Source organism: Athene noctua, chromosome 5, assembly GCF_965140245.1.
Source record: "Athene noctua chromosome 5, bAthNoc1.hap1.1, whole genome shotgun sequence".
In the NCBI taxonomy this organism is placed as follows: Eukaryota; Metazoa; Chordata; class Aves; order Strigiformes; family Strigidae; genus Athene; species Athene noctua.
This window is the reverse complement of record NC_134041.1, coordinates 48,197,159-48,215,787: the sequence shown is the minus strand read 5'-3', so window position 1 is coordinate 48,215,787 and position 18,629 is coordinate 48,197,159. Positions and strand designations below refer to the sequence as shown.

The 18,629-nt window shown below is 38.7% G+C and overlaps 1 protein-coding gene across 1 annotated transcript in view; it reads right to left on the bottom strand.

The window, feature by feature from the left end:
* The window catches only part of KIF20B (kinesin family member 20B), a 42,178-nt gene extending 24,889 nt beyond the window's left edge, over positions 1–17,289 (bottom strand). Inside the window, exons 1-17 of the mRNA XM_074908378.1 lie at positions 17,241–17,289; positions 16,423–16,491; positions 14,787–14,943; positions 14,202–14,288; positions 13,958–14,065; positions 13,622–13,760; positions 11,217–11,401; positions 9,188–9,236; positions 8,337–8,531; positions 7,197–7,308; positions 6,676–6,747; positions 6,027–6,173; positions 4,119–4,281; positions 2,872–3,120; positions 1,970–2,109; positions 1,219–1,369; positions 14–281 (exon numbers count right to left, since the gene is read on the bottom strand). Of these exons, the coding sequence (XP_074764479.1) occupies positions 14–281; positions 1,219–1,369; positions 1,970–2,109; positions 2,872–3,120; positions 4,119–4,281; positions 6,027–6,173; positions 6,676–6,747; positions 7,197–7,308; positions 8,337–8,531; positions 9,188–9,236; positions 11,217–11,401; positions 13,622–13,760; positions 13,958–14,065; positions 14,202–14,288; positions 14,787–14,943; positions 16,423–16,454 (2,254 nt within the window). The 5' untranslated portion in view covers positions 16,455–16,491; positions 17,241–17,289. The remainder of the gene's footprint in view (positions 1–13; positions 282–1,218; positions 1,370–1,969; positions 2,110–2,871; positions 3,121–4,118; positions 4,282–6,026; positions 6,174–6,675; positions 6,748–7,196; positions 7,309–8,336; positions 8,532–9,187; positions 9,237–11,216; positions 11,402–13,621; positions 13,761–13,957; positions 14,066–14,201; positions 14,289–14,786; positions 14,944–16,422; positions 16,492–17,240) is intronic.
* Positions 17,290–18,629: the final 1,340 nt, after the last annotated feature.

The following is an 18,629-nucleotide window of genomic DNA, read 5'->3' as shown; positions in this document are numbered from 1 at the left end:
ACACAGAGCTCACCTTCGGTTTTCTGTGTCAGCTGCTCTTGAATTTTGATTAGTTCATTGGTTTTCTTTGACAGCTTTTCTCTGGTCTGAGTTAGTTCAGTGATAGTTTTGCCCAGCTGTTTTTCAAGTGAACCTATAGCTTCCTGTGGGTCCTCTAGAGACACGACGTGTCTGTGTGTTTCTTCCGCCTGCTTTTTGGTATCAATGACATTGCTCCGCAGAGAATCAGTAATGCTCTCGAGATCAGTGTCAGTGCCTGGCCCTATGCCACAGTCTTCATCCTGAAAGATGATTTATATCCGTTTAGAAATAGCAAATAATTACACAATACCCATTATTTCTACTGAAAACTTGGAAGACCATTATGTCCTCAAACATCTACGTACAGTTCATTCTAACTTCAAAGCCATCATGTGGGTTCACAGGCAATCAGATTGGCAGTTTCCGTCTACCTTCACACAGAAGTCTCCAGCATCAAGTAACAGCTACTTTAGTTTTAAAGCATTTAAGGGCCGACCATCACATCTCCTTTATATCACCACAAAAGCACCCCCTCCAAATTTAATACAAAGGCTAGCATTTTCACCCAATGGGAACACTAAATGAACACAGCAAGCAAACAGTTTTACAAGGAATACATCTGAAATTTACAAATATTGGTAAAAGTTTGTGAGGTCAAATAAGTTTGTGATGACTTATCAAATCAAGTTGTACTTAGAACGCTGACTTTATATCTTTCCTCCCTGGTTTTGTAAAAACAAAAGGTTCCAAACTCACAAGAACCAGCCTCAACTTAAGAGTTTAGTTATGCTTAAGTGTATATACAATTCTCATTGCTTCACTTGTAGCCACAATAGCCTTAAGAGGAAAAAAGTCTCTGGGACCACTCCAGTACAGTGCCTATACGGGGCCTAAGAATTCAGCTTCAAATACCTTAAATAGGCTCTTAATGCAACAGTTTATAGCACAGTTGCAGCTTTTCCCACAGTTTCTTTGTACACAGTAATTTTGTGTTGCAGAAATGCAGAAAACCCCAAAGATACCTAAATGCATATCCAAACCACAGCAACTACTCCTACTTAACATGAGAAATGTATCTTGCTGAGGATACAGTTAGACACCACGCAATCCCTTGAAACCATTCTTCTAATTCTGGAGATGTACCATCACCATAGCAGGTAGTTAGTGAAAGGGATGTTATCAGGGGGATAAAATTACCAGAGGTCCAGCTTGTTCACTGCAAGGCTGATCCTTCAGTTTATTTTCTTCATCCATGTCTTCAAGATAACCATTTACAAGTTCCTTGAAGATTTCCAGACGTCTGTCACAATCTTCTTCAAGACGTTCTCGTTCGTAAGAAATGAACTTGCTATAGTAGGAAAAATAAGTCAGGTAAAAGCTAGCTGGCATGAGCTGCTAAGAAGTTATTAGCACAGCTGCCTATAAACAAAGATTTTTTTCTTTATTTTGGCACAATAGAACAATAGACAAAATGGTGTTGCTACACCAAAGCAGAAGTACATTTCCTGCACACACACTCCTGAAGAATGAGGGGGAGATGTATATGCACAGATTATGGCTAACACTCGACTACAAGCATTTTTTCTAAGCTTCTTGAGCCAGAATACCCAGTCGAAGTATCACTAAGACTGCAGTAACCAAAGAATTTGCAAGTGTCACTCTTTCTACAGACATCCTACCAAAGCTCTTCTTCTGTTAGGGAGAGCTCTGCAGGAACACTGCTGACTGATTACACACACCCTCCTCCATCCCCCCGCAATCAAAGCCTTTCCTACACAGTATTTTTCCTGAACTCATAGTCCAAACAGAAACTGATCTATTAACAGAGGCAGTAAATCCAGCAGAAGGCTGTAGTCTCTTATAGCCAAGAGACAGATTTAAGAAATAAGTGAATTCAATTTCATTTTTTTAAATCATTAACTTCAAAAACCACTTAAAACTAACTTACCTGAAATCTATTTCCTGCTCTGCAAAATATTTGGCAAATTCCTGCGTTACCTCTTCACGTATTTGTAATTCCAGCAGTAACTTATTCTTCTTTTCAGTAATAAGTTTGTTCTTCAACTCTTCTACGAGACTTAGCAGCATCTAGAATTACCATTAGTATGAAGATTTTCATAAAGAAATGCTTTCCCAGAAGTGAGATTTTGCTCATTCCTCAAATACTACAACACCACTTTACTCTTCCACCTGACAAAAGCTCTTCCAGTTCTTTTATTAGCTTATTCATAAACAGGAAGATTTATAAGTAGATCAGAAGATCTCTTTGGTACTAACACGGCAGTTTATAAGTTTGCACAGAGCAGGCATTTGTAAAGAACATCCATTTTATTACAAGAATTGCTGAAGTTGTCTTAAACAGACTTAAGCTGCACAGGATTCGGCTCTTGTTTTCCAGATGGTCATTTCTGGGGCAATATTAACGAAACCTTCACAAAACAGTTCCTAGTCCTCCTCATCTTCCCTAGAATTGACTAAATTTGCTGTTCCTTAAGGAACAGTTTTCAGTGTTTTCTTGTCCACAGAATACAGAGGAACAGCCTTCTGTATTGCTAAAAGCAGGTAATACGTGCTGTGCATTGACCACAGGCTACCAAAGGGAGAGAAAGCCAAATCTGCAATTCTTACTGCTTAGTCTACATTTAGACACATTATAGTTTTCCCACAACAGGCACCACATCACAAGTAATCCCACTTTTAGTTCTTAATGCTGGATTTAGATAAAATAAGGGTGATCAGAAAAAAAAAAAAGGGTGAGATGGGGAAAAAAAAAAAAAAAAAAAAAATCAGAAAATACCTTGCCTCAAGACTCCATGCTACCCTAATTCTTAACATACCCCTGGTACATACCATATACTCTTTTTTTCCAATAAGAACTTTATCTTCTTCATGTTTCTGCACTGCTTCTTCTCCTGATATATGCTGTTCCTCCATCTCATTATCATCTTCAATCACATCTTCTAAGCTCCTGTCCCATAGGACAGCAACTCTTCTCCTTGAGATTCGCATTTTAGTATTACTGAGTAGTGATGATGTTGTTGCTGGTTTCTGGTCAAATGACTGATCTTGGACAAGAACAGATGTGTCCATAGCTAAAACCTACCCAGAAAACAAAGAATAATCTTCAGTATTTTTTAATCCTCTACTGGCACTTCCAAGATATACCTGTTGCACTTCCCTATAGGTCTCCTGAGCATAGTATTCCCCCGATCTATCATCTGTTCATAGACACTACTTCAACTGGTTTCCAGCTAGAGTATGAAGGAATCACTTTAGAGTCTAACCCTTCTTTTGATTGCAGCAACACCGTTTCACTAGCTTTACAACATACAAGAGGGTGGCTACCTCATCTACCAACAGATTTCTTATTTCCTATACTTTGAGTTTCTAGCTGCATTACACAAATGCCATCCAACAAATTCTGTTTTAGCATTGTACTTAACCCGTTTAGATGGCTCCATATTCTGAAGGCCTGGATCTATTGTCCTTTGAACATATCTAACTGTCAACATAAGTTTTCCATGGCTTCCATTAAGGCTGCAGCACTGATCCCCAATACTTTTGTCTTCCAACTCTGCCAGGGTTATATCACTGCACTTACTCCTACTCATTCTGCTTAACCTCCACCTTCCTACTGAAGCTTCTAAGGACATAAAGATGACCTTTCAAATTCTCTTTGGTGCTCAACCTATATATTTAAAGTGAGCAATATTCCAAATTAGGATAGCAGTAGTATATGGGGCAGCTAGACTTGCTCCTAGGTGAGAGCATGTTATGACTACAGAAGAAAAATTCACCCAGATTTCATGGAATTTCTTTCAAATATAGCAAGTGTCTTGTCAGGCTGGATATTTTATGGGAATTACATACTTTTAATAGGAGATGTTCCCACTCACACACACACAAAAAAAATGTCTCAACAAAGCCTTTTTAAAAGCTTTACAAGGAAATAAAGCCTGACTAGGAGTAAATAGAAAATACGATTGCAACATGAGACAGAAAAATCCAGTAAGTAAATTAATATTCTTAGAAGTGAGGAATCTGCTCTTTAAAGGCAAATCAGATGTACTGATCAAGATAAACTGCAACACACTTACTTTTTGTGCAATGGCTGAGAACTTTAACACATTGAGTGTTTCATCATATGTTGAAGCACATTGGCTTATGTTTACTATCATGTATACCCTCCCCTTTCCACTGAAGAATCCTTGAAGGAAATGAGTTAGCTTACTTTCCCGAAAGGGTATGTGCTGCTGCAACCTTTAAAGACAAAAGAACAGATGACCAGATGCTTAATAATTTCCAGTCAGTGTAAAAGCTACCCAGTATGAAGACTTAAAAATATTTATTGAAGTATTAGTCATGAAATTAATTTAAATTGTTTTGGACTAGATGCAGCTGTTTGTAGAGAGACCATGTGGTTGTGACTGTGGCTTTAGCCATTGTCTTAGATTGGTTGTATTGCTATAGCCTATGGGAGCACTTAAACTAAAAGAGTGTTCAGCGTTTAGCCTTGGGTGGGTCACATAGCCTCATGCTACATCAAACTATACCCCAACCTCTCTCTTCCTTTCCACATTAATGAAGAGAACATATCTAGTTCTAGGCATGCAGTATCCAACATTATCAGAGATCTCTCTTACTCAGTACCCGGCCTCTGAGAATGGACAATAGCAAGTGCCTAGGCAAGAAAATGAGCATACACCAAACACATGGAGATACTTTTCAGAACTTTCTTCGTAATTTCCCAGCAGTTTGGCACTTGCTAGAAATCACAATTTGTGCCTTTGAATTTAACAGCTGGTGATGTAGTTTTTGATGCTTATAGGAAATTTTATGAGAATTTCTAAAACATAACTGAACACACACTTGCCAACAAATAGGTTGCCTGCATTTTGGACACATAACAGCTATTCAGTTATATGAACAGTGCTGCAGAACTCAGGAAGATAGTGACACTCCTACCAGAGTACATATATAGCTCACATGTAGCTTTGCTGCAGGACTGATAGTAACTTTCTTAAAATTATTTTGGACTATTTCCTATTCAATTTGCAAAAGGCATGTATTAACACTTTAACAATATAGATGAAATGCTCTGAAGCATGATCTCTTAAAATTCCAAATTATTAGGATCAGAAAAAGACATTCTGAATACATTAACAGCCCTCTAAGCAGCCACTAGTTTTAATGCATCCTTCCTATCTGGAAAGAAGAGAAAAATAAGACAGACTGTAAATTCACAAAACATATTCAGGAACATGCGCTAGCAAAGCTTCTTCATCTTAAGGCGTTACAGACTTTGAACAGGCTGTCAGGAAGAGTGTTATGGGTAAGGGAATATGGCGAAGCACATCAATCAGCAAACTGAGTTCATTTAACTTCTGGGACAGAAGCAAATGAGAACATGTGGAGAAAGCAGTTCCTAGACAGTTATATCCAGCTGTGACTATATATTGTACCGGTTTTTAGACAACTAGCTTTTTGTATTATTTCACTCTTATTTAGATCCTCAAGCTAGGGCATAAATAGTAGGAAGGCTTTTTTTTGTTGGCATATGGTTAGCTGGATCAGGAGGAGAGTGTTAAAAGTTATGTCAGTATTTATGAAAAAAACAGACAAGTTTTGTCAAATTGTGCACAGTAATATTCTGCTGATGAAAAAATGTTACACTAAAGTATAGACAGTTGAGTAATAAAAGGCTAAAAATTTGACACTATGACACTAGTGAAAACGGGGTTTAAAACTTATTCCAAAGTTTGTTTTTTTGATAAACCAAGATCAAAAGAGTTAAGTTAAATTGCTAAAATATATGATAGCATGCTTAAAGGAGATTAGAACTGATGCTTTAAAGAGCAGAACAAGGCAAGTTTAAGATAACTTTGGTAGATCAACAAGTCTATACATTGTTTCCACCAAAAACTTAGTATTAGCATTGCATATTTCAAACATTGTAGGTAATATCTAAAAGCCACAACCAGTTTGCAATTTATAAAAGGACTTACTTTGACTGTTGAGAATTCTTGAGTGCGTTAATACACTTGCCCAGAATCAGAAGAGAGGTGTTTATATTTCCACTCTCTTTCAATCTGTGACCTTCATTGTGGGTCTTGGCATATCTTTCTGAACCAGCAAGATCACACATTGACAATCTAAAAACAGATAAGGAAAATTCCCTTTATTTACCTTTAGAACGTGCAAAATTATTCACTTTTACAAACAATCACTGTTTTTAGAGAAAGAATTTCTTGGTCTTCATCTGCACGAACACTTCCATCCTTTTCAGTGTTGCTTTCCCAATCAAATTTTACATTACTTCCTGACAAATCTTTTCCCAATACACTTCCTATTCCCCTCCTCCCCAGCCATCCTCTTCCTTCTGAGGACTTAGATGAGTTTAGGTATATAGCAGGCTAACAGAACCTTGTGCTGAACAGAGGGGACAAGATACAGAACAGCACTGCAACCTGATGGCTAGAGATAGAGGGCCAAGTACTGCATGATTGTAGGAAGTGAGTAGAAAGTGTCTACCTTCTTAGGTATAGGAAGAGTTTCTACCAGGAAGCACTGGGCATATAGTCAGTACCAGTACACCAACACAGAAGATAATTGACAACTTCATCACAAAAGATAGGGTCTCTGCTCTGAACTTACTCATTGACTCGGGTCACTTGTGGGGCTCCTGAATCTTCAATTTTTAGTATCTTAACTGTGAATATGCTGTGACTAAAAGGAAAAGTTTAAATCAGCAGAGAAGATAAAGTAGATTAATACCTTCAAAGTATTTTTAGCCTCCACAACATCTGTTCAAAATACTGTTGAATCTGTCAGCTTGTCTAAGCATATACTCTATCAGATAGAAACTTTTAAAAAGAGATGCTTGTGTAGCCTTTATTTTGCTTTTTCCTCAGACATTTAGATGAAATAAAGCTAAGTGCTTTTGCTTGAAGGAGTGTATTTGATAAATTTGTTAGCTTTTGTACATGTTCATCTTACTGAAGGATTGAATCCTTTTGACTAAAAACACTGGGTCATATAGTGCTAAAGGAAGCCAAACCTAGATATCTAGACCCTGTTAAAGTCTCTTCCCCTCCTAAAAGCCACAATCCATATTTTAGTTCCCTCTTCCTCCCAGACACCATCCTATGCCCAGTGTTATTCAAAAAGTTTCTCACCTTCTGCTGGAGAAAGTATTTAATCTTGTGCTTGCAATACTCTGGTGTTTCAACCCCAGTTTTAGAAGTCTAAAAGCTTCTTTAGAATCAGAAATCTGAACCCACTGCAGATCTTTAGGAAGAATAAACATGGTAATCTTGTAAATATCATTACCAAAAAAGAAAGAAGTTATTAGGAGATAGGCACACCAAGAATAATACGTTTATCTGAGACATAAAAACATTTGACTAAGCATGCTTCAGACAGAAATTATACAACGACAAGATCAAGATTCTCCCTTGATACCAGCTGTAACTAAGAAAAATAAGAAAATCTTCAGCTGATTTTCCTCGATAACATCAGTAACAGCCTTATATTTCCAAACATTATAAAAAGAGATTATGCTGAAGCATAGCTCAAAGCAGACTATTTCCTCCTTCACACATTTTCTAGTCTTTGAAGAAATGAAGGAGTTGGGTTTATTATCTGATTCAGCTTTTTGAATCTGTAGTTTGGCACATGAAAGATAAAAGGAGCAGGCCAAATAGCTACAGAAAAGCCTTGAATCTAGAATTGGTGTCTTGATTTTCCAAAGAACTTATAACAAATCAAATAGGATTTGAAACCTGTTATTTCCATGGCCAGAAACAAACAACTGTTAAGTTCTGCTAACTCCCCACTTCCCCCAACCCACAACAAATTACATCATGGGCTTGATCAGAGTACTGTAAAATGTAATTTGCAGTCAGACTGAACTTTCTCACATGTTCTCTGAAGTGTTTCTCTACAGAAAATACTAAAAAATAGAACTGTTGAGCCAATTATAACTATAGATAAGAATTTGGAATCTTTAAGAAAATGGAAAAAAACAAATCACTAAAAATTTGTCAATTGTTCTCAGTGTTTTTCCCATTTCAAAGAAACATCAAGGCAGTGGAGTGCAGGCAAGCTTTTAAGAGTTACAGTTAACAACAGAGAGAAAACACTATTAAAGGTACAGGTATTCTGTGTATGTAGATTGATGCCTTTCTTAGTCAAAGCAGGCATTTCTAGTGCCACAGTGAATACAGTTAGGAGTTTTTTAATCTAGAAAAATATTATTACAGGAAGACTGACTTCTCAAATTACACATTTGGAAATTTCCAATGTATTCTAATCACCTTTTACATAAGAACATCCCTTGATGTCTTGAGCAAGGCGTAGTGTTTTTCTTTTCTTGTCATTTGATATAGGAATCAGTAGATCATAAAAACTTTCATTGTAAATCTCACAAAATGAAACCCAAAGAGAAAATTTGACGTGATTTTCTGCAGTTGTACTAGATTGCTCTGAGCCTTTTAAGAGTTCTTCCAAATCTGTCAAGTACAAAATATTAGAAGTCAGTATAGACCTTGTAAAATAAACTTCATTACAAAAATTAATAAGTGAAAACTGGTATTACAGCAGCCTTCTAAAAAGCACTTACCCCAGACAAAAATCCCTTGAAATTTTTCTCCCCTTTCTTAAATACCTGAAAGTCACACGCTTACCCTACATATGTGCCAGACACCTAATCTACCACTTCCTTTCCCACTTGCAAATTCTATCAAAAACATGAAGCTTTGTTAGAATTATTCAAGTCTCTTTAATTCTCTGTCTTCTAAAGATACTGAACTGACAAGTATATGTCATTCTAACATTTTAAAGCAAACCTAGTATTTCTGTAATTTTTAAATGCTAGAATTAGGTTTATCTAATTACATATAGGGTCAGGATACCACTAGAGACCATAGCATAAGTAGTACTACTTTTCCTTGCCATAGTTTCATCTCATTTAATGCCTGTTCAGGTATACTTCTAACCATTTTATCCTTGTGTTTTCTGGCCAGATAACTTGATCGCTATCCAATTCACAGGCATATAAAAATGCCATGTCGTCATTTTATTATTAACATAGGGCAGAAGTCAGTTGTTGACCTTAAGAAAGCTTCTTCACCTGCATTAATTGCAATTTTTTTAATATAAAACATACCCTTACAATCAACTGGTACTTTGCTGTTAGTGCTATCTTGATGGTCTACCTACAAAAGAGAACAGAGACTTTAAGATACATCATTGACAGTAGACACCAGTCACTTTTGCAACTTACTAGACAATAATAGTGTAGTTGCAATATGCCAATACAAAGATCCTGACTAGGCATCATGTCTAGTTCAATGCACCTGTTCACTCCTATTGAAAGGATTCTTACCTTAATACTCATTCCTGACACTTCCCTTACATCAGGCCCTACCACAGTATATAGCATTTCAGCTTGCTGAGCCAGAGGAAAACTAGCCACAGAAAAATAAAGGGGTGGGACCCCACAGAGAAACACAGCGATTTAACAGGATTATTTGTGGAAGTCCAGTTGTAGTTTAAAGATTATTCTTAACTTGGTGAATCTAAAGTCTGGAAATTTTTTATTATTGGTATTTTGCTAATTCAGGATTCCATATCTTACGGTTTCCCAGGTCAACTCTCAAAAACAGAGGTAAATGTAGAACATTTGTTCACTTAATTTCTTAAGTGAACAACTTATTACTACATGATACAGGCTGTATCACAGTTGAAATAAAACTTAGGTTTTAGAAAGAGAAGGAAAACTTCCTTCTGCCGAACTCAAAAAAAAAAAAAAAAAAAGGAAGGCAAATCCCTACAGGTAGAGGTTAATACACATACACTCCATTCCCGCTCTTAGTTTTGGTTGGTTCGGGTTTTTTAGGCACAGAACTGCAAAGAAGTGCAACTCATCTACCAAAACCAATATGCTTAAGCTAAGAAACATGGATTAAAATACCGGTGTGATTTGGCTTGGGTTTTTTTAATGTTTTGTCAAGAGCATATGTTATAAAGCTGGGATTCCATAAAGTGATTCCTGAAATAGTTAAATACGTAAGTAATCAAAACTTTCAGGTTTAAGCTTTACACATATAAAACAGCCCACAAACCTCTCTCTTTCGAAGTAGGTGCAAACTTTGAAAACTGTTGTTATAAGAACAATACTTCAGCTTATAAATTTAGTGGCAAAACTACAGGGGACACATACATGATCTTTTTTTCTGAAGCCCTTAAAGACTGCTAGAGCTAGATATAACACATGCCTGTGCTTTTGAAGTGAAGTCTTGAAGAATTCTGCTGCCACCTGCCTTCCACACTGGAGAATTCCAGCTAACTCACTCGGATAAAAATCAAGGCAACAGATATAGTCCCTCCCAGAACAGCCACAACACTGCATTATAACCTAGCATACCACTAGGCAGATACTTAATTCTTTTCACTAAAAATAAAAAATGCAATACAATCCCTTTCTAGTTCCTATTCTTAGCATATGCTCAGTTTTCTCCCATTACTGCATTCATTTCAGAGTTAAAGACACCAGGGAAAAGGCATGCTTATACAAAAGACAAATCCCCACAACTGTAATTGGACTAAACAGCTTTAGAGTTCCAAGCAACTCATGATACTGAAGTGTATTTCTGGACTACTCAAAAGTGATGTTTAAAGTCCAGCAGAAACCTGTTTTAATTCAAATCTTTAGAAGTCCAACAGCGTTATAGCTCCGCTGTTCCAAAAAAGCTTTTGCTTCCTTTGAGGTTAATTGCACAGACTGGAAGAGGGGAACAACCTCAAAATAATTAATGTCTTTCAAGTATCCTGGAAGAGAGTAAATTGTTTAAAGGAACAGACCTACTAGCATCCCCACAGATGGCAAGACCATTTGCATTCCATCCTTATTAAACACCAGTAATCCCAGAGGATAAATCATCAGATACTCAGGCCTTAGAAAAAAACTTAGCGTTTACACTGTATCAAGTATTCAGCCACAAGGCAGAAGTCTACAGAACAGGGTTCATCAGCAATATTGCTCACTTTGCTGCTAATCTGATTAGCTACCTGATGGCAAAGACACATCCATACTTAAATACATATAGTTGCTTCCCATTGAAAAATGAAGAGGGTAACACTGAGCTATCTGAAGATGCATGTATTCATCAGTACAGAAAGAAGTGCTCCTCTACCTCTTTTGTTAGGCGAAGTATTGAATTTTTAATAGCAGTTTCTTCTCTCACTTGGTCTCTAGTCAACTTTATATAATCTCTACAGCGATGGGGTTTGAAATCCATTGCTGTGTATAGCTTCCCTTGAATACTTTTAAACAACATATCCATAGTCCTTGGCAGAATACCGATGTCATCTTCTGTCCCTGAAAGCAACATACCAAAGAAAGATCTTAATTATTACTGTGAACAAGGTATACAAATAAACAAAGACAGAAAGATAAGCAATTCTAATCTCAAGGCATACATGATGAATTTGGAGGCCACTTAACAGCACGAAGCAGTGGGTTTTTTATTCTCAAGGTAATAAAATGTCATTAGTGTTCTGAAAGGTATTTGGCTTAAACAGCTCATGCTCTACCCCTTAGACAGTAAGGGGCAGAACACAAGAACTGATGCGGTGTTCTGCATAAACTTAGACTTAAAGGAAAAAAACAAACCCAAACCAACCACAACCAACACACATTCAACAGAGATTTGCTGTTTTCCAGTTGCATTTCACAGGCTGCCTTCACTTCTCTCTCACAGTAGTAGTATGGAAATACAACTGATGACTCATCTCTCAGCTGCAGTCCTGTACTAATTCCACAGATCCTACAAAAATGTTCTAGAAGCCTTGTGAAGACTCACTCCTTTCGCTGTCCTAGACCCTTTCTTACCAAAGCATCCCACTTTTGCACAAGAAAGGCAAAAAGGAGTCAGATAAAAGCCTCAGTGAACACTTGATCTTTCTGAATCCAGATGCAAGTTTAAAAAGGGTTCACTTAACTTTGATTTCTAAACCAGAGAGGAGAAGAAAGAGGGGAGAATGGAAGAAAAACTATCCTGTCTCAGACTGACAGCATTATCTTCCAGCCTCTGACAATTTCTACTGCACCTGAGACAGATGGGCTTTCACCAGTTACAGCACTAGCTGTGTTGCCCAAGTAAGAGCCTATGTAAAATCTAGTTGGCACTCAAACACCAAGCTAGGAAACACATAACATATTAAGTTAAAGTACTGTTGGATTATATTTGTTTTTCCTCATCTACTCATAACTTTTTGTTTCTTGTAATGCCAATTCAACTTAATCCTTAATTCTTGTAATTCAACCTAACATGAACAAAAGTAACAGTCACTAGCAAACAATGAACAGTCTTAAAAAACTGTTGCATCTTTCACTTAAGTCTCTTGCCATTGACTGAATACAGACTCCCATGTAATGCCAGAAAGGAAAGGCTATATAGACAATACTGGGAATAACAGAATAGCAAATCATGGCACCCCACAGGCAACATTCTGCCCTGACAATTCTTAACACAAGTTGATAGTTAAGTCCTAGAAAAATATAATAGCATGAAAAAGTCTCCAGAGTCTGAAAAGACATGAATCAAAAACTCTTGAAAACCCACACAATACAGTCCAAACTAGTCAAGCATGGGGGACTGTACACTTCAGGAATTTTGGGAGTTTGTTATTTACCTATTATTTATTAGGACAGAGCATCCCATTATTGCCCTAGATTAATGATAATTGAAAATACTGACAGTAGTCTTTAGTTACAATCTTCCTAACAGAAGATCACTTAGAAGACAATGTCACTTCAATAAGGATCAATTTCATATGGCACAAGACTCATTGTCCTTCCACTATTTCTGTGTATAAAATAAGCATTATAGCATCTAGAACTGCCATTTTACTATAGGAGAAATTGTTTCCATGTAAAATCAAGTCACTTTATTTGTTAAAATGCTTTGAAAAATAATTAAAGGATGACATCATCTGACCAAAAAGGATATTGACCTTCAACAGCACAGAAATAGTACATCAGGAGACAAGGTCTCCTAGGATATTATTGATAAACTCAGAAACTTGAGACAAGACAAAAATACTTGGAAGTACTCAAATATGTTTTGAAACATTTATGCTCAGCCTGTAATAACTGAAACAGATTCAAATACTATTCCTTATTTGAAGACAATGCATATAAGATGCATATGACCTTTATAATGATAAACCAAAATATCAGTCTGGACCTACACACTTTTCACATTCTGATATATCGAACACATATTTTCTTAACTCCCCCCTCCTCCCTCTAGATACTCAGAGGAAAAAAAAAGTCACACACAGCTGGTTGAAATTATTACATCCTTACAAATCAATACCACTGTGTGTTTATGCAAATTCTGGCAGTGACTGTCGGTTGGCAGTCTAGTGATATTTGTTATGGAACGAGACTTTCAAAGGCTATTTATTATTAAAGAGAAGCTAATGCATAGGGCCCACAGTTTAAATAAAGGAAAAAGTTATAATATTTCTGCTAGAAGTAATTTTCTCTCAAAAAAAGGAATTTCATTCAAGGAGAACACATTTCTACTTATACCTTGGAATGTGTAGGTTTTCCCAGCATTTGTAACGCCGTATGTAAAAACAAGACGGTTATACCCATCTAAGAAATCTTGCACTGGTTGTTTCATGGTGCCTTCAAAGAACTCTTCTTGAGTTGTTTCAGGACCAAACACCTGAGTATTACCAAGAAATATCTTTATTTAGTTTCAGCAACCATTAGAGACTTTTAAAGAACCCTTTGAATTCTGTATGTTTATAATCTTAAAGACTATTGACAGTTTAAAAATCTAGTTGGCTTGCTATTTAGTAATATAAGTTAAACAACTTTTTCCAGGAAAAAATTAAAAATTTCTAAAGACCATTCATTTACTTGTGAAAAAGTGAACTTCTGTCCAGCAGTTTTTTCACTGAGTCGACTCAAATAATTCTGGGGTGGTTTCAGTATGACGCTTGTTGAATCTTCAATTGAAACACAGCTCTATTAAAAGGAAGCAGAAACAATGCAGGCGTGAAAAGAGTATGAAAAGCTCAGCATAGAGGGAAAAAGAAAAAAACCAAAAACAAAAACCCCAAGCATATATTTAAGGTATTTTTAAGCTATATAAATGTCACACCTGCAATTCATTTTCTCTCTCCGACGATGTAAATGGCCTAATACGCAGGCAAACTTGTATATGTCCATTAGACTCCAAAATGTTCCTCTTAAATAAAAAAAAAAAAAAAAAAAAAGTTAGAAATTTGACTAGATTCTTTGTTGGATAGCTAGCACGTTAAGGCAGTTTTATTTTCACCAGGCTACTTTGAACAGATTTATGTGATGACAAGGGAAGCAAAAGTAATTCACTACGTCAGTTTTTACAAGTGCTTAGGACCCTGCAGAAGTTCGCTGTGACAACTTAAGAGCTCATAATCTTGCAGTATGTATATATATACACACACACATCATTAAGTCAATTAGAGATCAAGAATGAAACCCACAAAAACATACCACGATTAAGCTGCTCCAAGACTGATGTGCCCAATAAGGTATCAATGCAGTGACACAAAACTTAGTCTAATCCTATCTATCTCCTCCAAATTGAAAAGTATCTTTAGTATGTTTTTATCTTCTCTGTAAAATTCTGATTATTTGTACTAATGAAAAGACTAAGCTTATTAAAAAAAAAAACAGAACAATGCAAACATTAAAGCTTTCTTACCTGGCTTGTGTCCGAGCTTGAAGAAACCAAAGAAAAATCACTAGAGAGATCTGTTTTAAGATCTTCCACACTTACTGGCCCTGTTCTTTGAAGTGGCTCATCACTAGCAATATAGGATGGTCTGAAATGTTCCTCTTCATCCAAATTTGGTTCCATCCTGCAAGATAAAATAAAACCCTTCTTTTGCCTTCTGATCAGATAACATAGAGCTTCTGAAGTCTCTTATATAAGACAAATCCATTTGAAACTGATAGCTTCAGTTTCTTTAAGGAGAAAGCTTTCTTTATCCTATTCAAAATTTACACAGCCAAGTTTCTGATAGCTGGGGAGAGGGTCTGCAGTGGGGTTCACATCATGATGAAACAAGACCAGTCATTCTTCTTTCAATGCAAAGCAACTGTTTACCAGGGAAAAAGCCTCACACATGTACCACAACCTTGCTAAAACCCACATCTGACAAGGAAGATATAATTTAAAAAGAGAAACACCAAACAATCATATTGTTCCACATCCGTTTCTCCATCATCCCATTACAATGGCCATTTAGAATAAAAGTTCATTGCAAGAGTGACTCAGACCTCATGGTTATTTCTGCAGGACCTGACAAATAACTGGTATTATAAATATAACACAGTGTAGCTTAATACTTGACAGAGTTCAGAAGAATTCTGAAGACTAGCGGACAGTTTTAGCCATTAAGGGGACACTAGAAAATCAGAAGACCACATGCCAGAGTGCAAGTTAAAGAACTGCTATTTAGAAATTTTTTCCAGTCATTTTACAGATAAGCAATTCATTTATTAAGCCAAAATGTAATGATTTTTGTGCATCTCAGAATCTGGGCAGTCAAAATTCGCTATAGAAAATGAAAGTAAATTGATTCAGTGTTGATAGCAGACAGGTAGATTTCCAAATAATCTTTAAAAAGTGCATTTTATGTCAGAATGTTAGTATATTTTGTCTGCACTTCACTCTCCAATTCATTTTTCCTGTGATGTTACGGATGTGGCTTGGCAGCTTTTGTTATGGATTAAGTTTAACCCATTGGGCTCACAGACTACGACAGCAGCTCACTGGGCTCATAGACTGTGGCAGCGAGCATTCCGGCAACTAGACATGTACCATGTGGCCTCCTACGGTTTTGAAGCTTTGGGCATGATGAGCCAATGGTCTTCTAATACTACATTCCCATACCTGTGCTACAGCCATGCATATACATTTTGTCTCTAAATACTAATGGAGAATACACAGCGTTCATTAAAACAGTGGACAGACCAGGGCTGGTTCAAAGCCCTTTTGCTCAGAAGAAGGGTTGTCTATGAAGCAGTCGTCATATTTTTGTTCCCCCCAGTAGAAAACCTGAAAGATGCCAGCACTTTGGTGTCAGAACATTTAACAGCTTGGCCTTCCTATCTAGCTTGTACAAGGCAGATACAGGACTTTGTGAAGCCAAACTTCACCGAGATGCAAATGAGGTAAAGCGATACATAAACTAAGCAGCAATGTTTAGTTTAATCTACAGTTCTTATTTTTGTCAGAGAAGTATACAAAAACCAGGAGAAACTTGGCCTGAAATACTGATAAGGCCTGAAAAAACACTGAGCTGGGAGTAAGCTGTGACTGGAAAGAAACATACCTGTGCTGTCCTGATCCAGAAGTCTGACTCATCAGCTACGCAAGTCACACTGCAAAGCTGTTACCAGACCTTGGCAGGAAACATAGGTCACGGACATTTTAGTTGTCTTAAATATAAGCTTATTTTAAGTGCGATTTTTCAAGATTATGCTCTCACTCTGTGCTTTTTAACTTAAGGGGCACAAGGCAAACATTAAGATATGTATGCAAAGCTGGAGTTCAAAGCACTCATGTGAGCCCAGCACTGAGATAAGTCAGGTTCAACCACTAACAGTGTGTAAAACACAAGATGCAGACTATCCACCTGTCTTCACACTGTGTCATACAGCACTGGAATTACCTTAGATGTTCTGGGGTAAACAGGTATACAGCCTGGCTGTAGCCACTAAAATGTACTTGCATACTGGTATACGTTACTGTAATTCTGTTTATCGTGACAACAGACTTTAGAGCCGCAGATACCTTAAGAGCAGGGTATCCAGACCGGCACACAAAGCAAAACGTGGTCACAGTACACACACAACCTGTAGCACTGTCAGAGAGCACAAGGGTTGAAAAGCCTCCAAACCTCACAGCTGGCAGCTTATAAAAATCATAACCTATCAGTACTTACGCCTAAAAAAATTTAAGAGAAAAATTTCCCCTCCGCAAACACCGATCTCTCACTCCAAGGCTTCACAGTGTTTTCGCGTTCTTACGGGACGCTGCCGCGTGGCCTTGTCATAGTCCTGGCTGCTACCCGGGACTTGCACGCCCCGCAGCAGTACCGAAAAGTTTTCACACACACACGCACTCCCCGCTCCGCAAGTTTTCACCCACCGTAACGCCGGGGGAGAAGCGAGGACAAGAGGCCTCAGCACCGCCTGCCGCGGAGACCCCCCAACACCGCTTCCCAGCTCCGCCACGCCCAGGCCGCACCCGCCACCTCCTCCCCTCCTCCAGCGAGGGGCCGGCAGCCCCGCAAAGTCCCACCGGAGAGCGCACGCCAGGCGGAGCGAGCCCAGCCACCGGCCTCCGCCAACTCGGCCCCCGCCAACTCGGCCACCACTCCAAGCTGCCGCGTTGCCCCGGCAACCACCGCCGCTCCCCAGGGAAACGTAACGGCCGCGGCTTCTTTTCGAATCTGACCAATGGCGGAGCGCGGCGCCGCACGCAACAGCCGGGGAGGGCGGGCGTTGCCCCGGCGAAAGGCTCGACGGGAAATGTAGTCCGGGGCGGGGGGCGGGGGGCGGGGCGGGCCCGGCGGGCGGGGCGAGGTTTGCTCTCAGGCGGCAGCTGAGCTTCGCCGTGGGGGTGTTCTCTGAGGCCTCTGTGTCGCGGGCACCCGAGCCGCCGGCGCTCGCCCCCGCAGCGGCAGCACCACCTCGAGTGCCCCGCCGGGCCTGCCCCGCGGCCTGCCCGCACCTGCCCCCGCCTCGCCGCCGGCAGTGCCCGGCCTTCGGTCCCTCAGGCCTGGCCGAAGGCTGTATGTAAGATGGAGCTTGTCGATACTCCGGGTGGTGACAGGGATGCTATTCCACGGACCTTCTGCAGGCTGGGAGCCAAGCTGAGGCTTTGCAGTATGTATATAATCACTGTTTGCAGGTAGTGAAAGGGAAGAGGCCAGGTGACCTGCTCAAGCTGCAGGTGCCCTATGTCAGAGCAGGGATCAGCACAATTGGGAAACTCCGGTTTTGAGTTCAGGCTGGCTTGTTCCTCAGCCTGGATTACAATACTGACAGAGTGACAGCTGTAGAAAACACTTAGTAAGGTGTCTTTGTTTAAAACTTTCCCCAGGTGGAAATTACTGTTTGGTGACAGGTTTGCATGGTAGGGATTCATTTTCTTAAACATCGCTAAGAGAAAGCTTTTGGCTTCATTTTCAAAACAGTATCATCATGCCAAACGGATCATCCTTGTCTAGAATGTCAGGCTACGGAAACGTACTGATTTTGGTAGCAAAAATCACCGTTTCTCTTTCGACTCAGACTGGAATTCTCTGAACTTTAAGAAAGATCATCTGCCTTGTTTAAATTGAAATAAAAGGAATAATAAACTTGAAAGTAGTCAGTATCTACCAAAGCCCAACATTTCTCTTTCATTTGAAGAAAATGCCAGCTAGAGCAAGCAATTCTGTAAAAATAATTCTGCACAGATCTGGTATCAGCTGCTTTGATGAGGTTGTCTTCAAGATTATATCCCATCTTGCATTACACAGAGGTTGTGTCA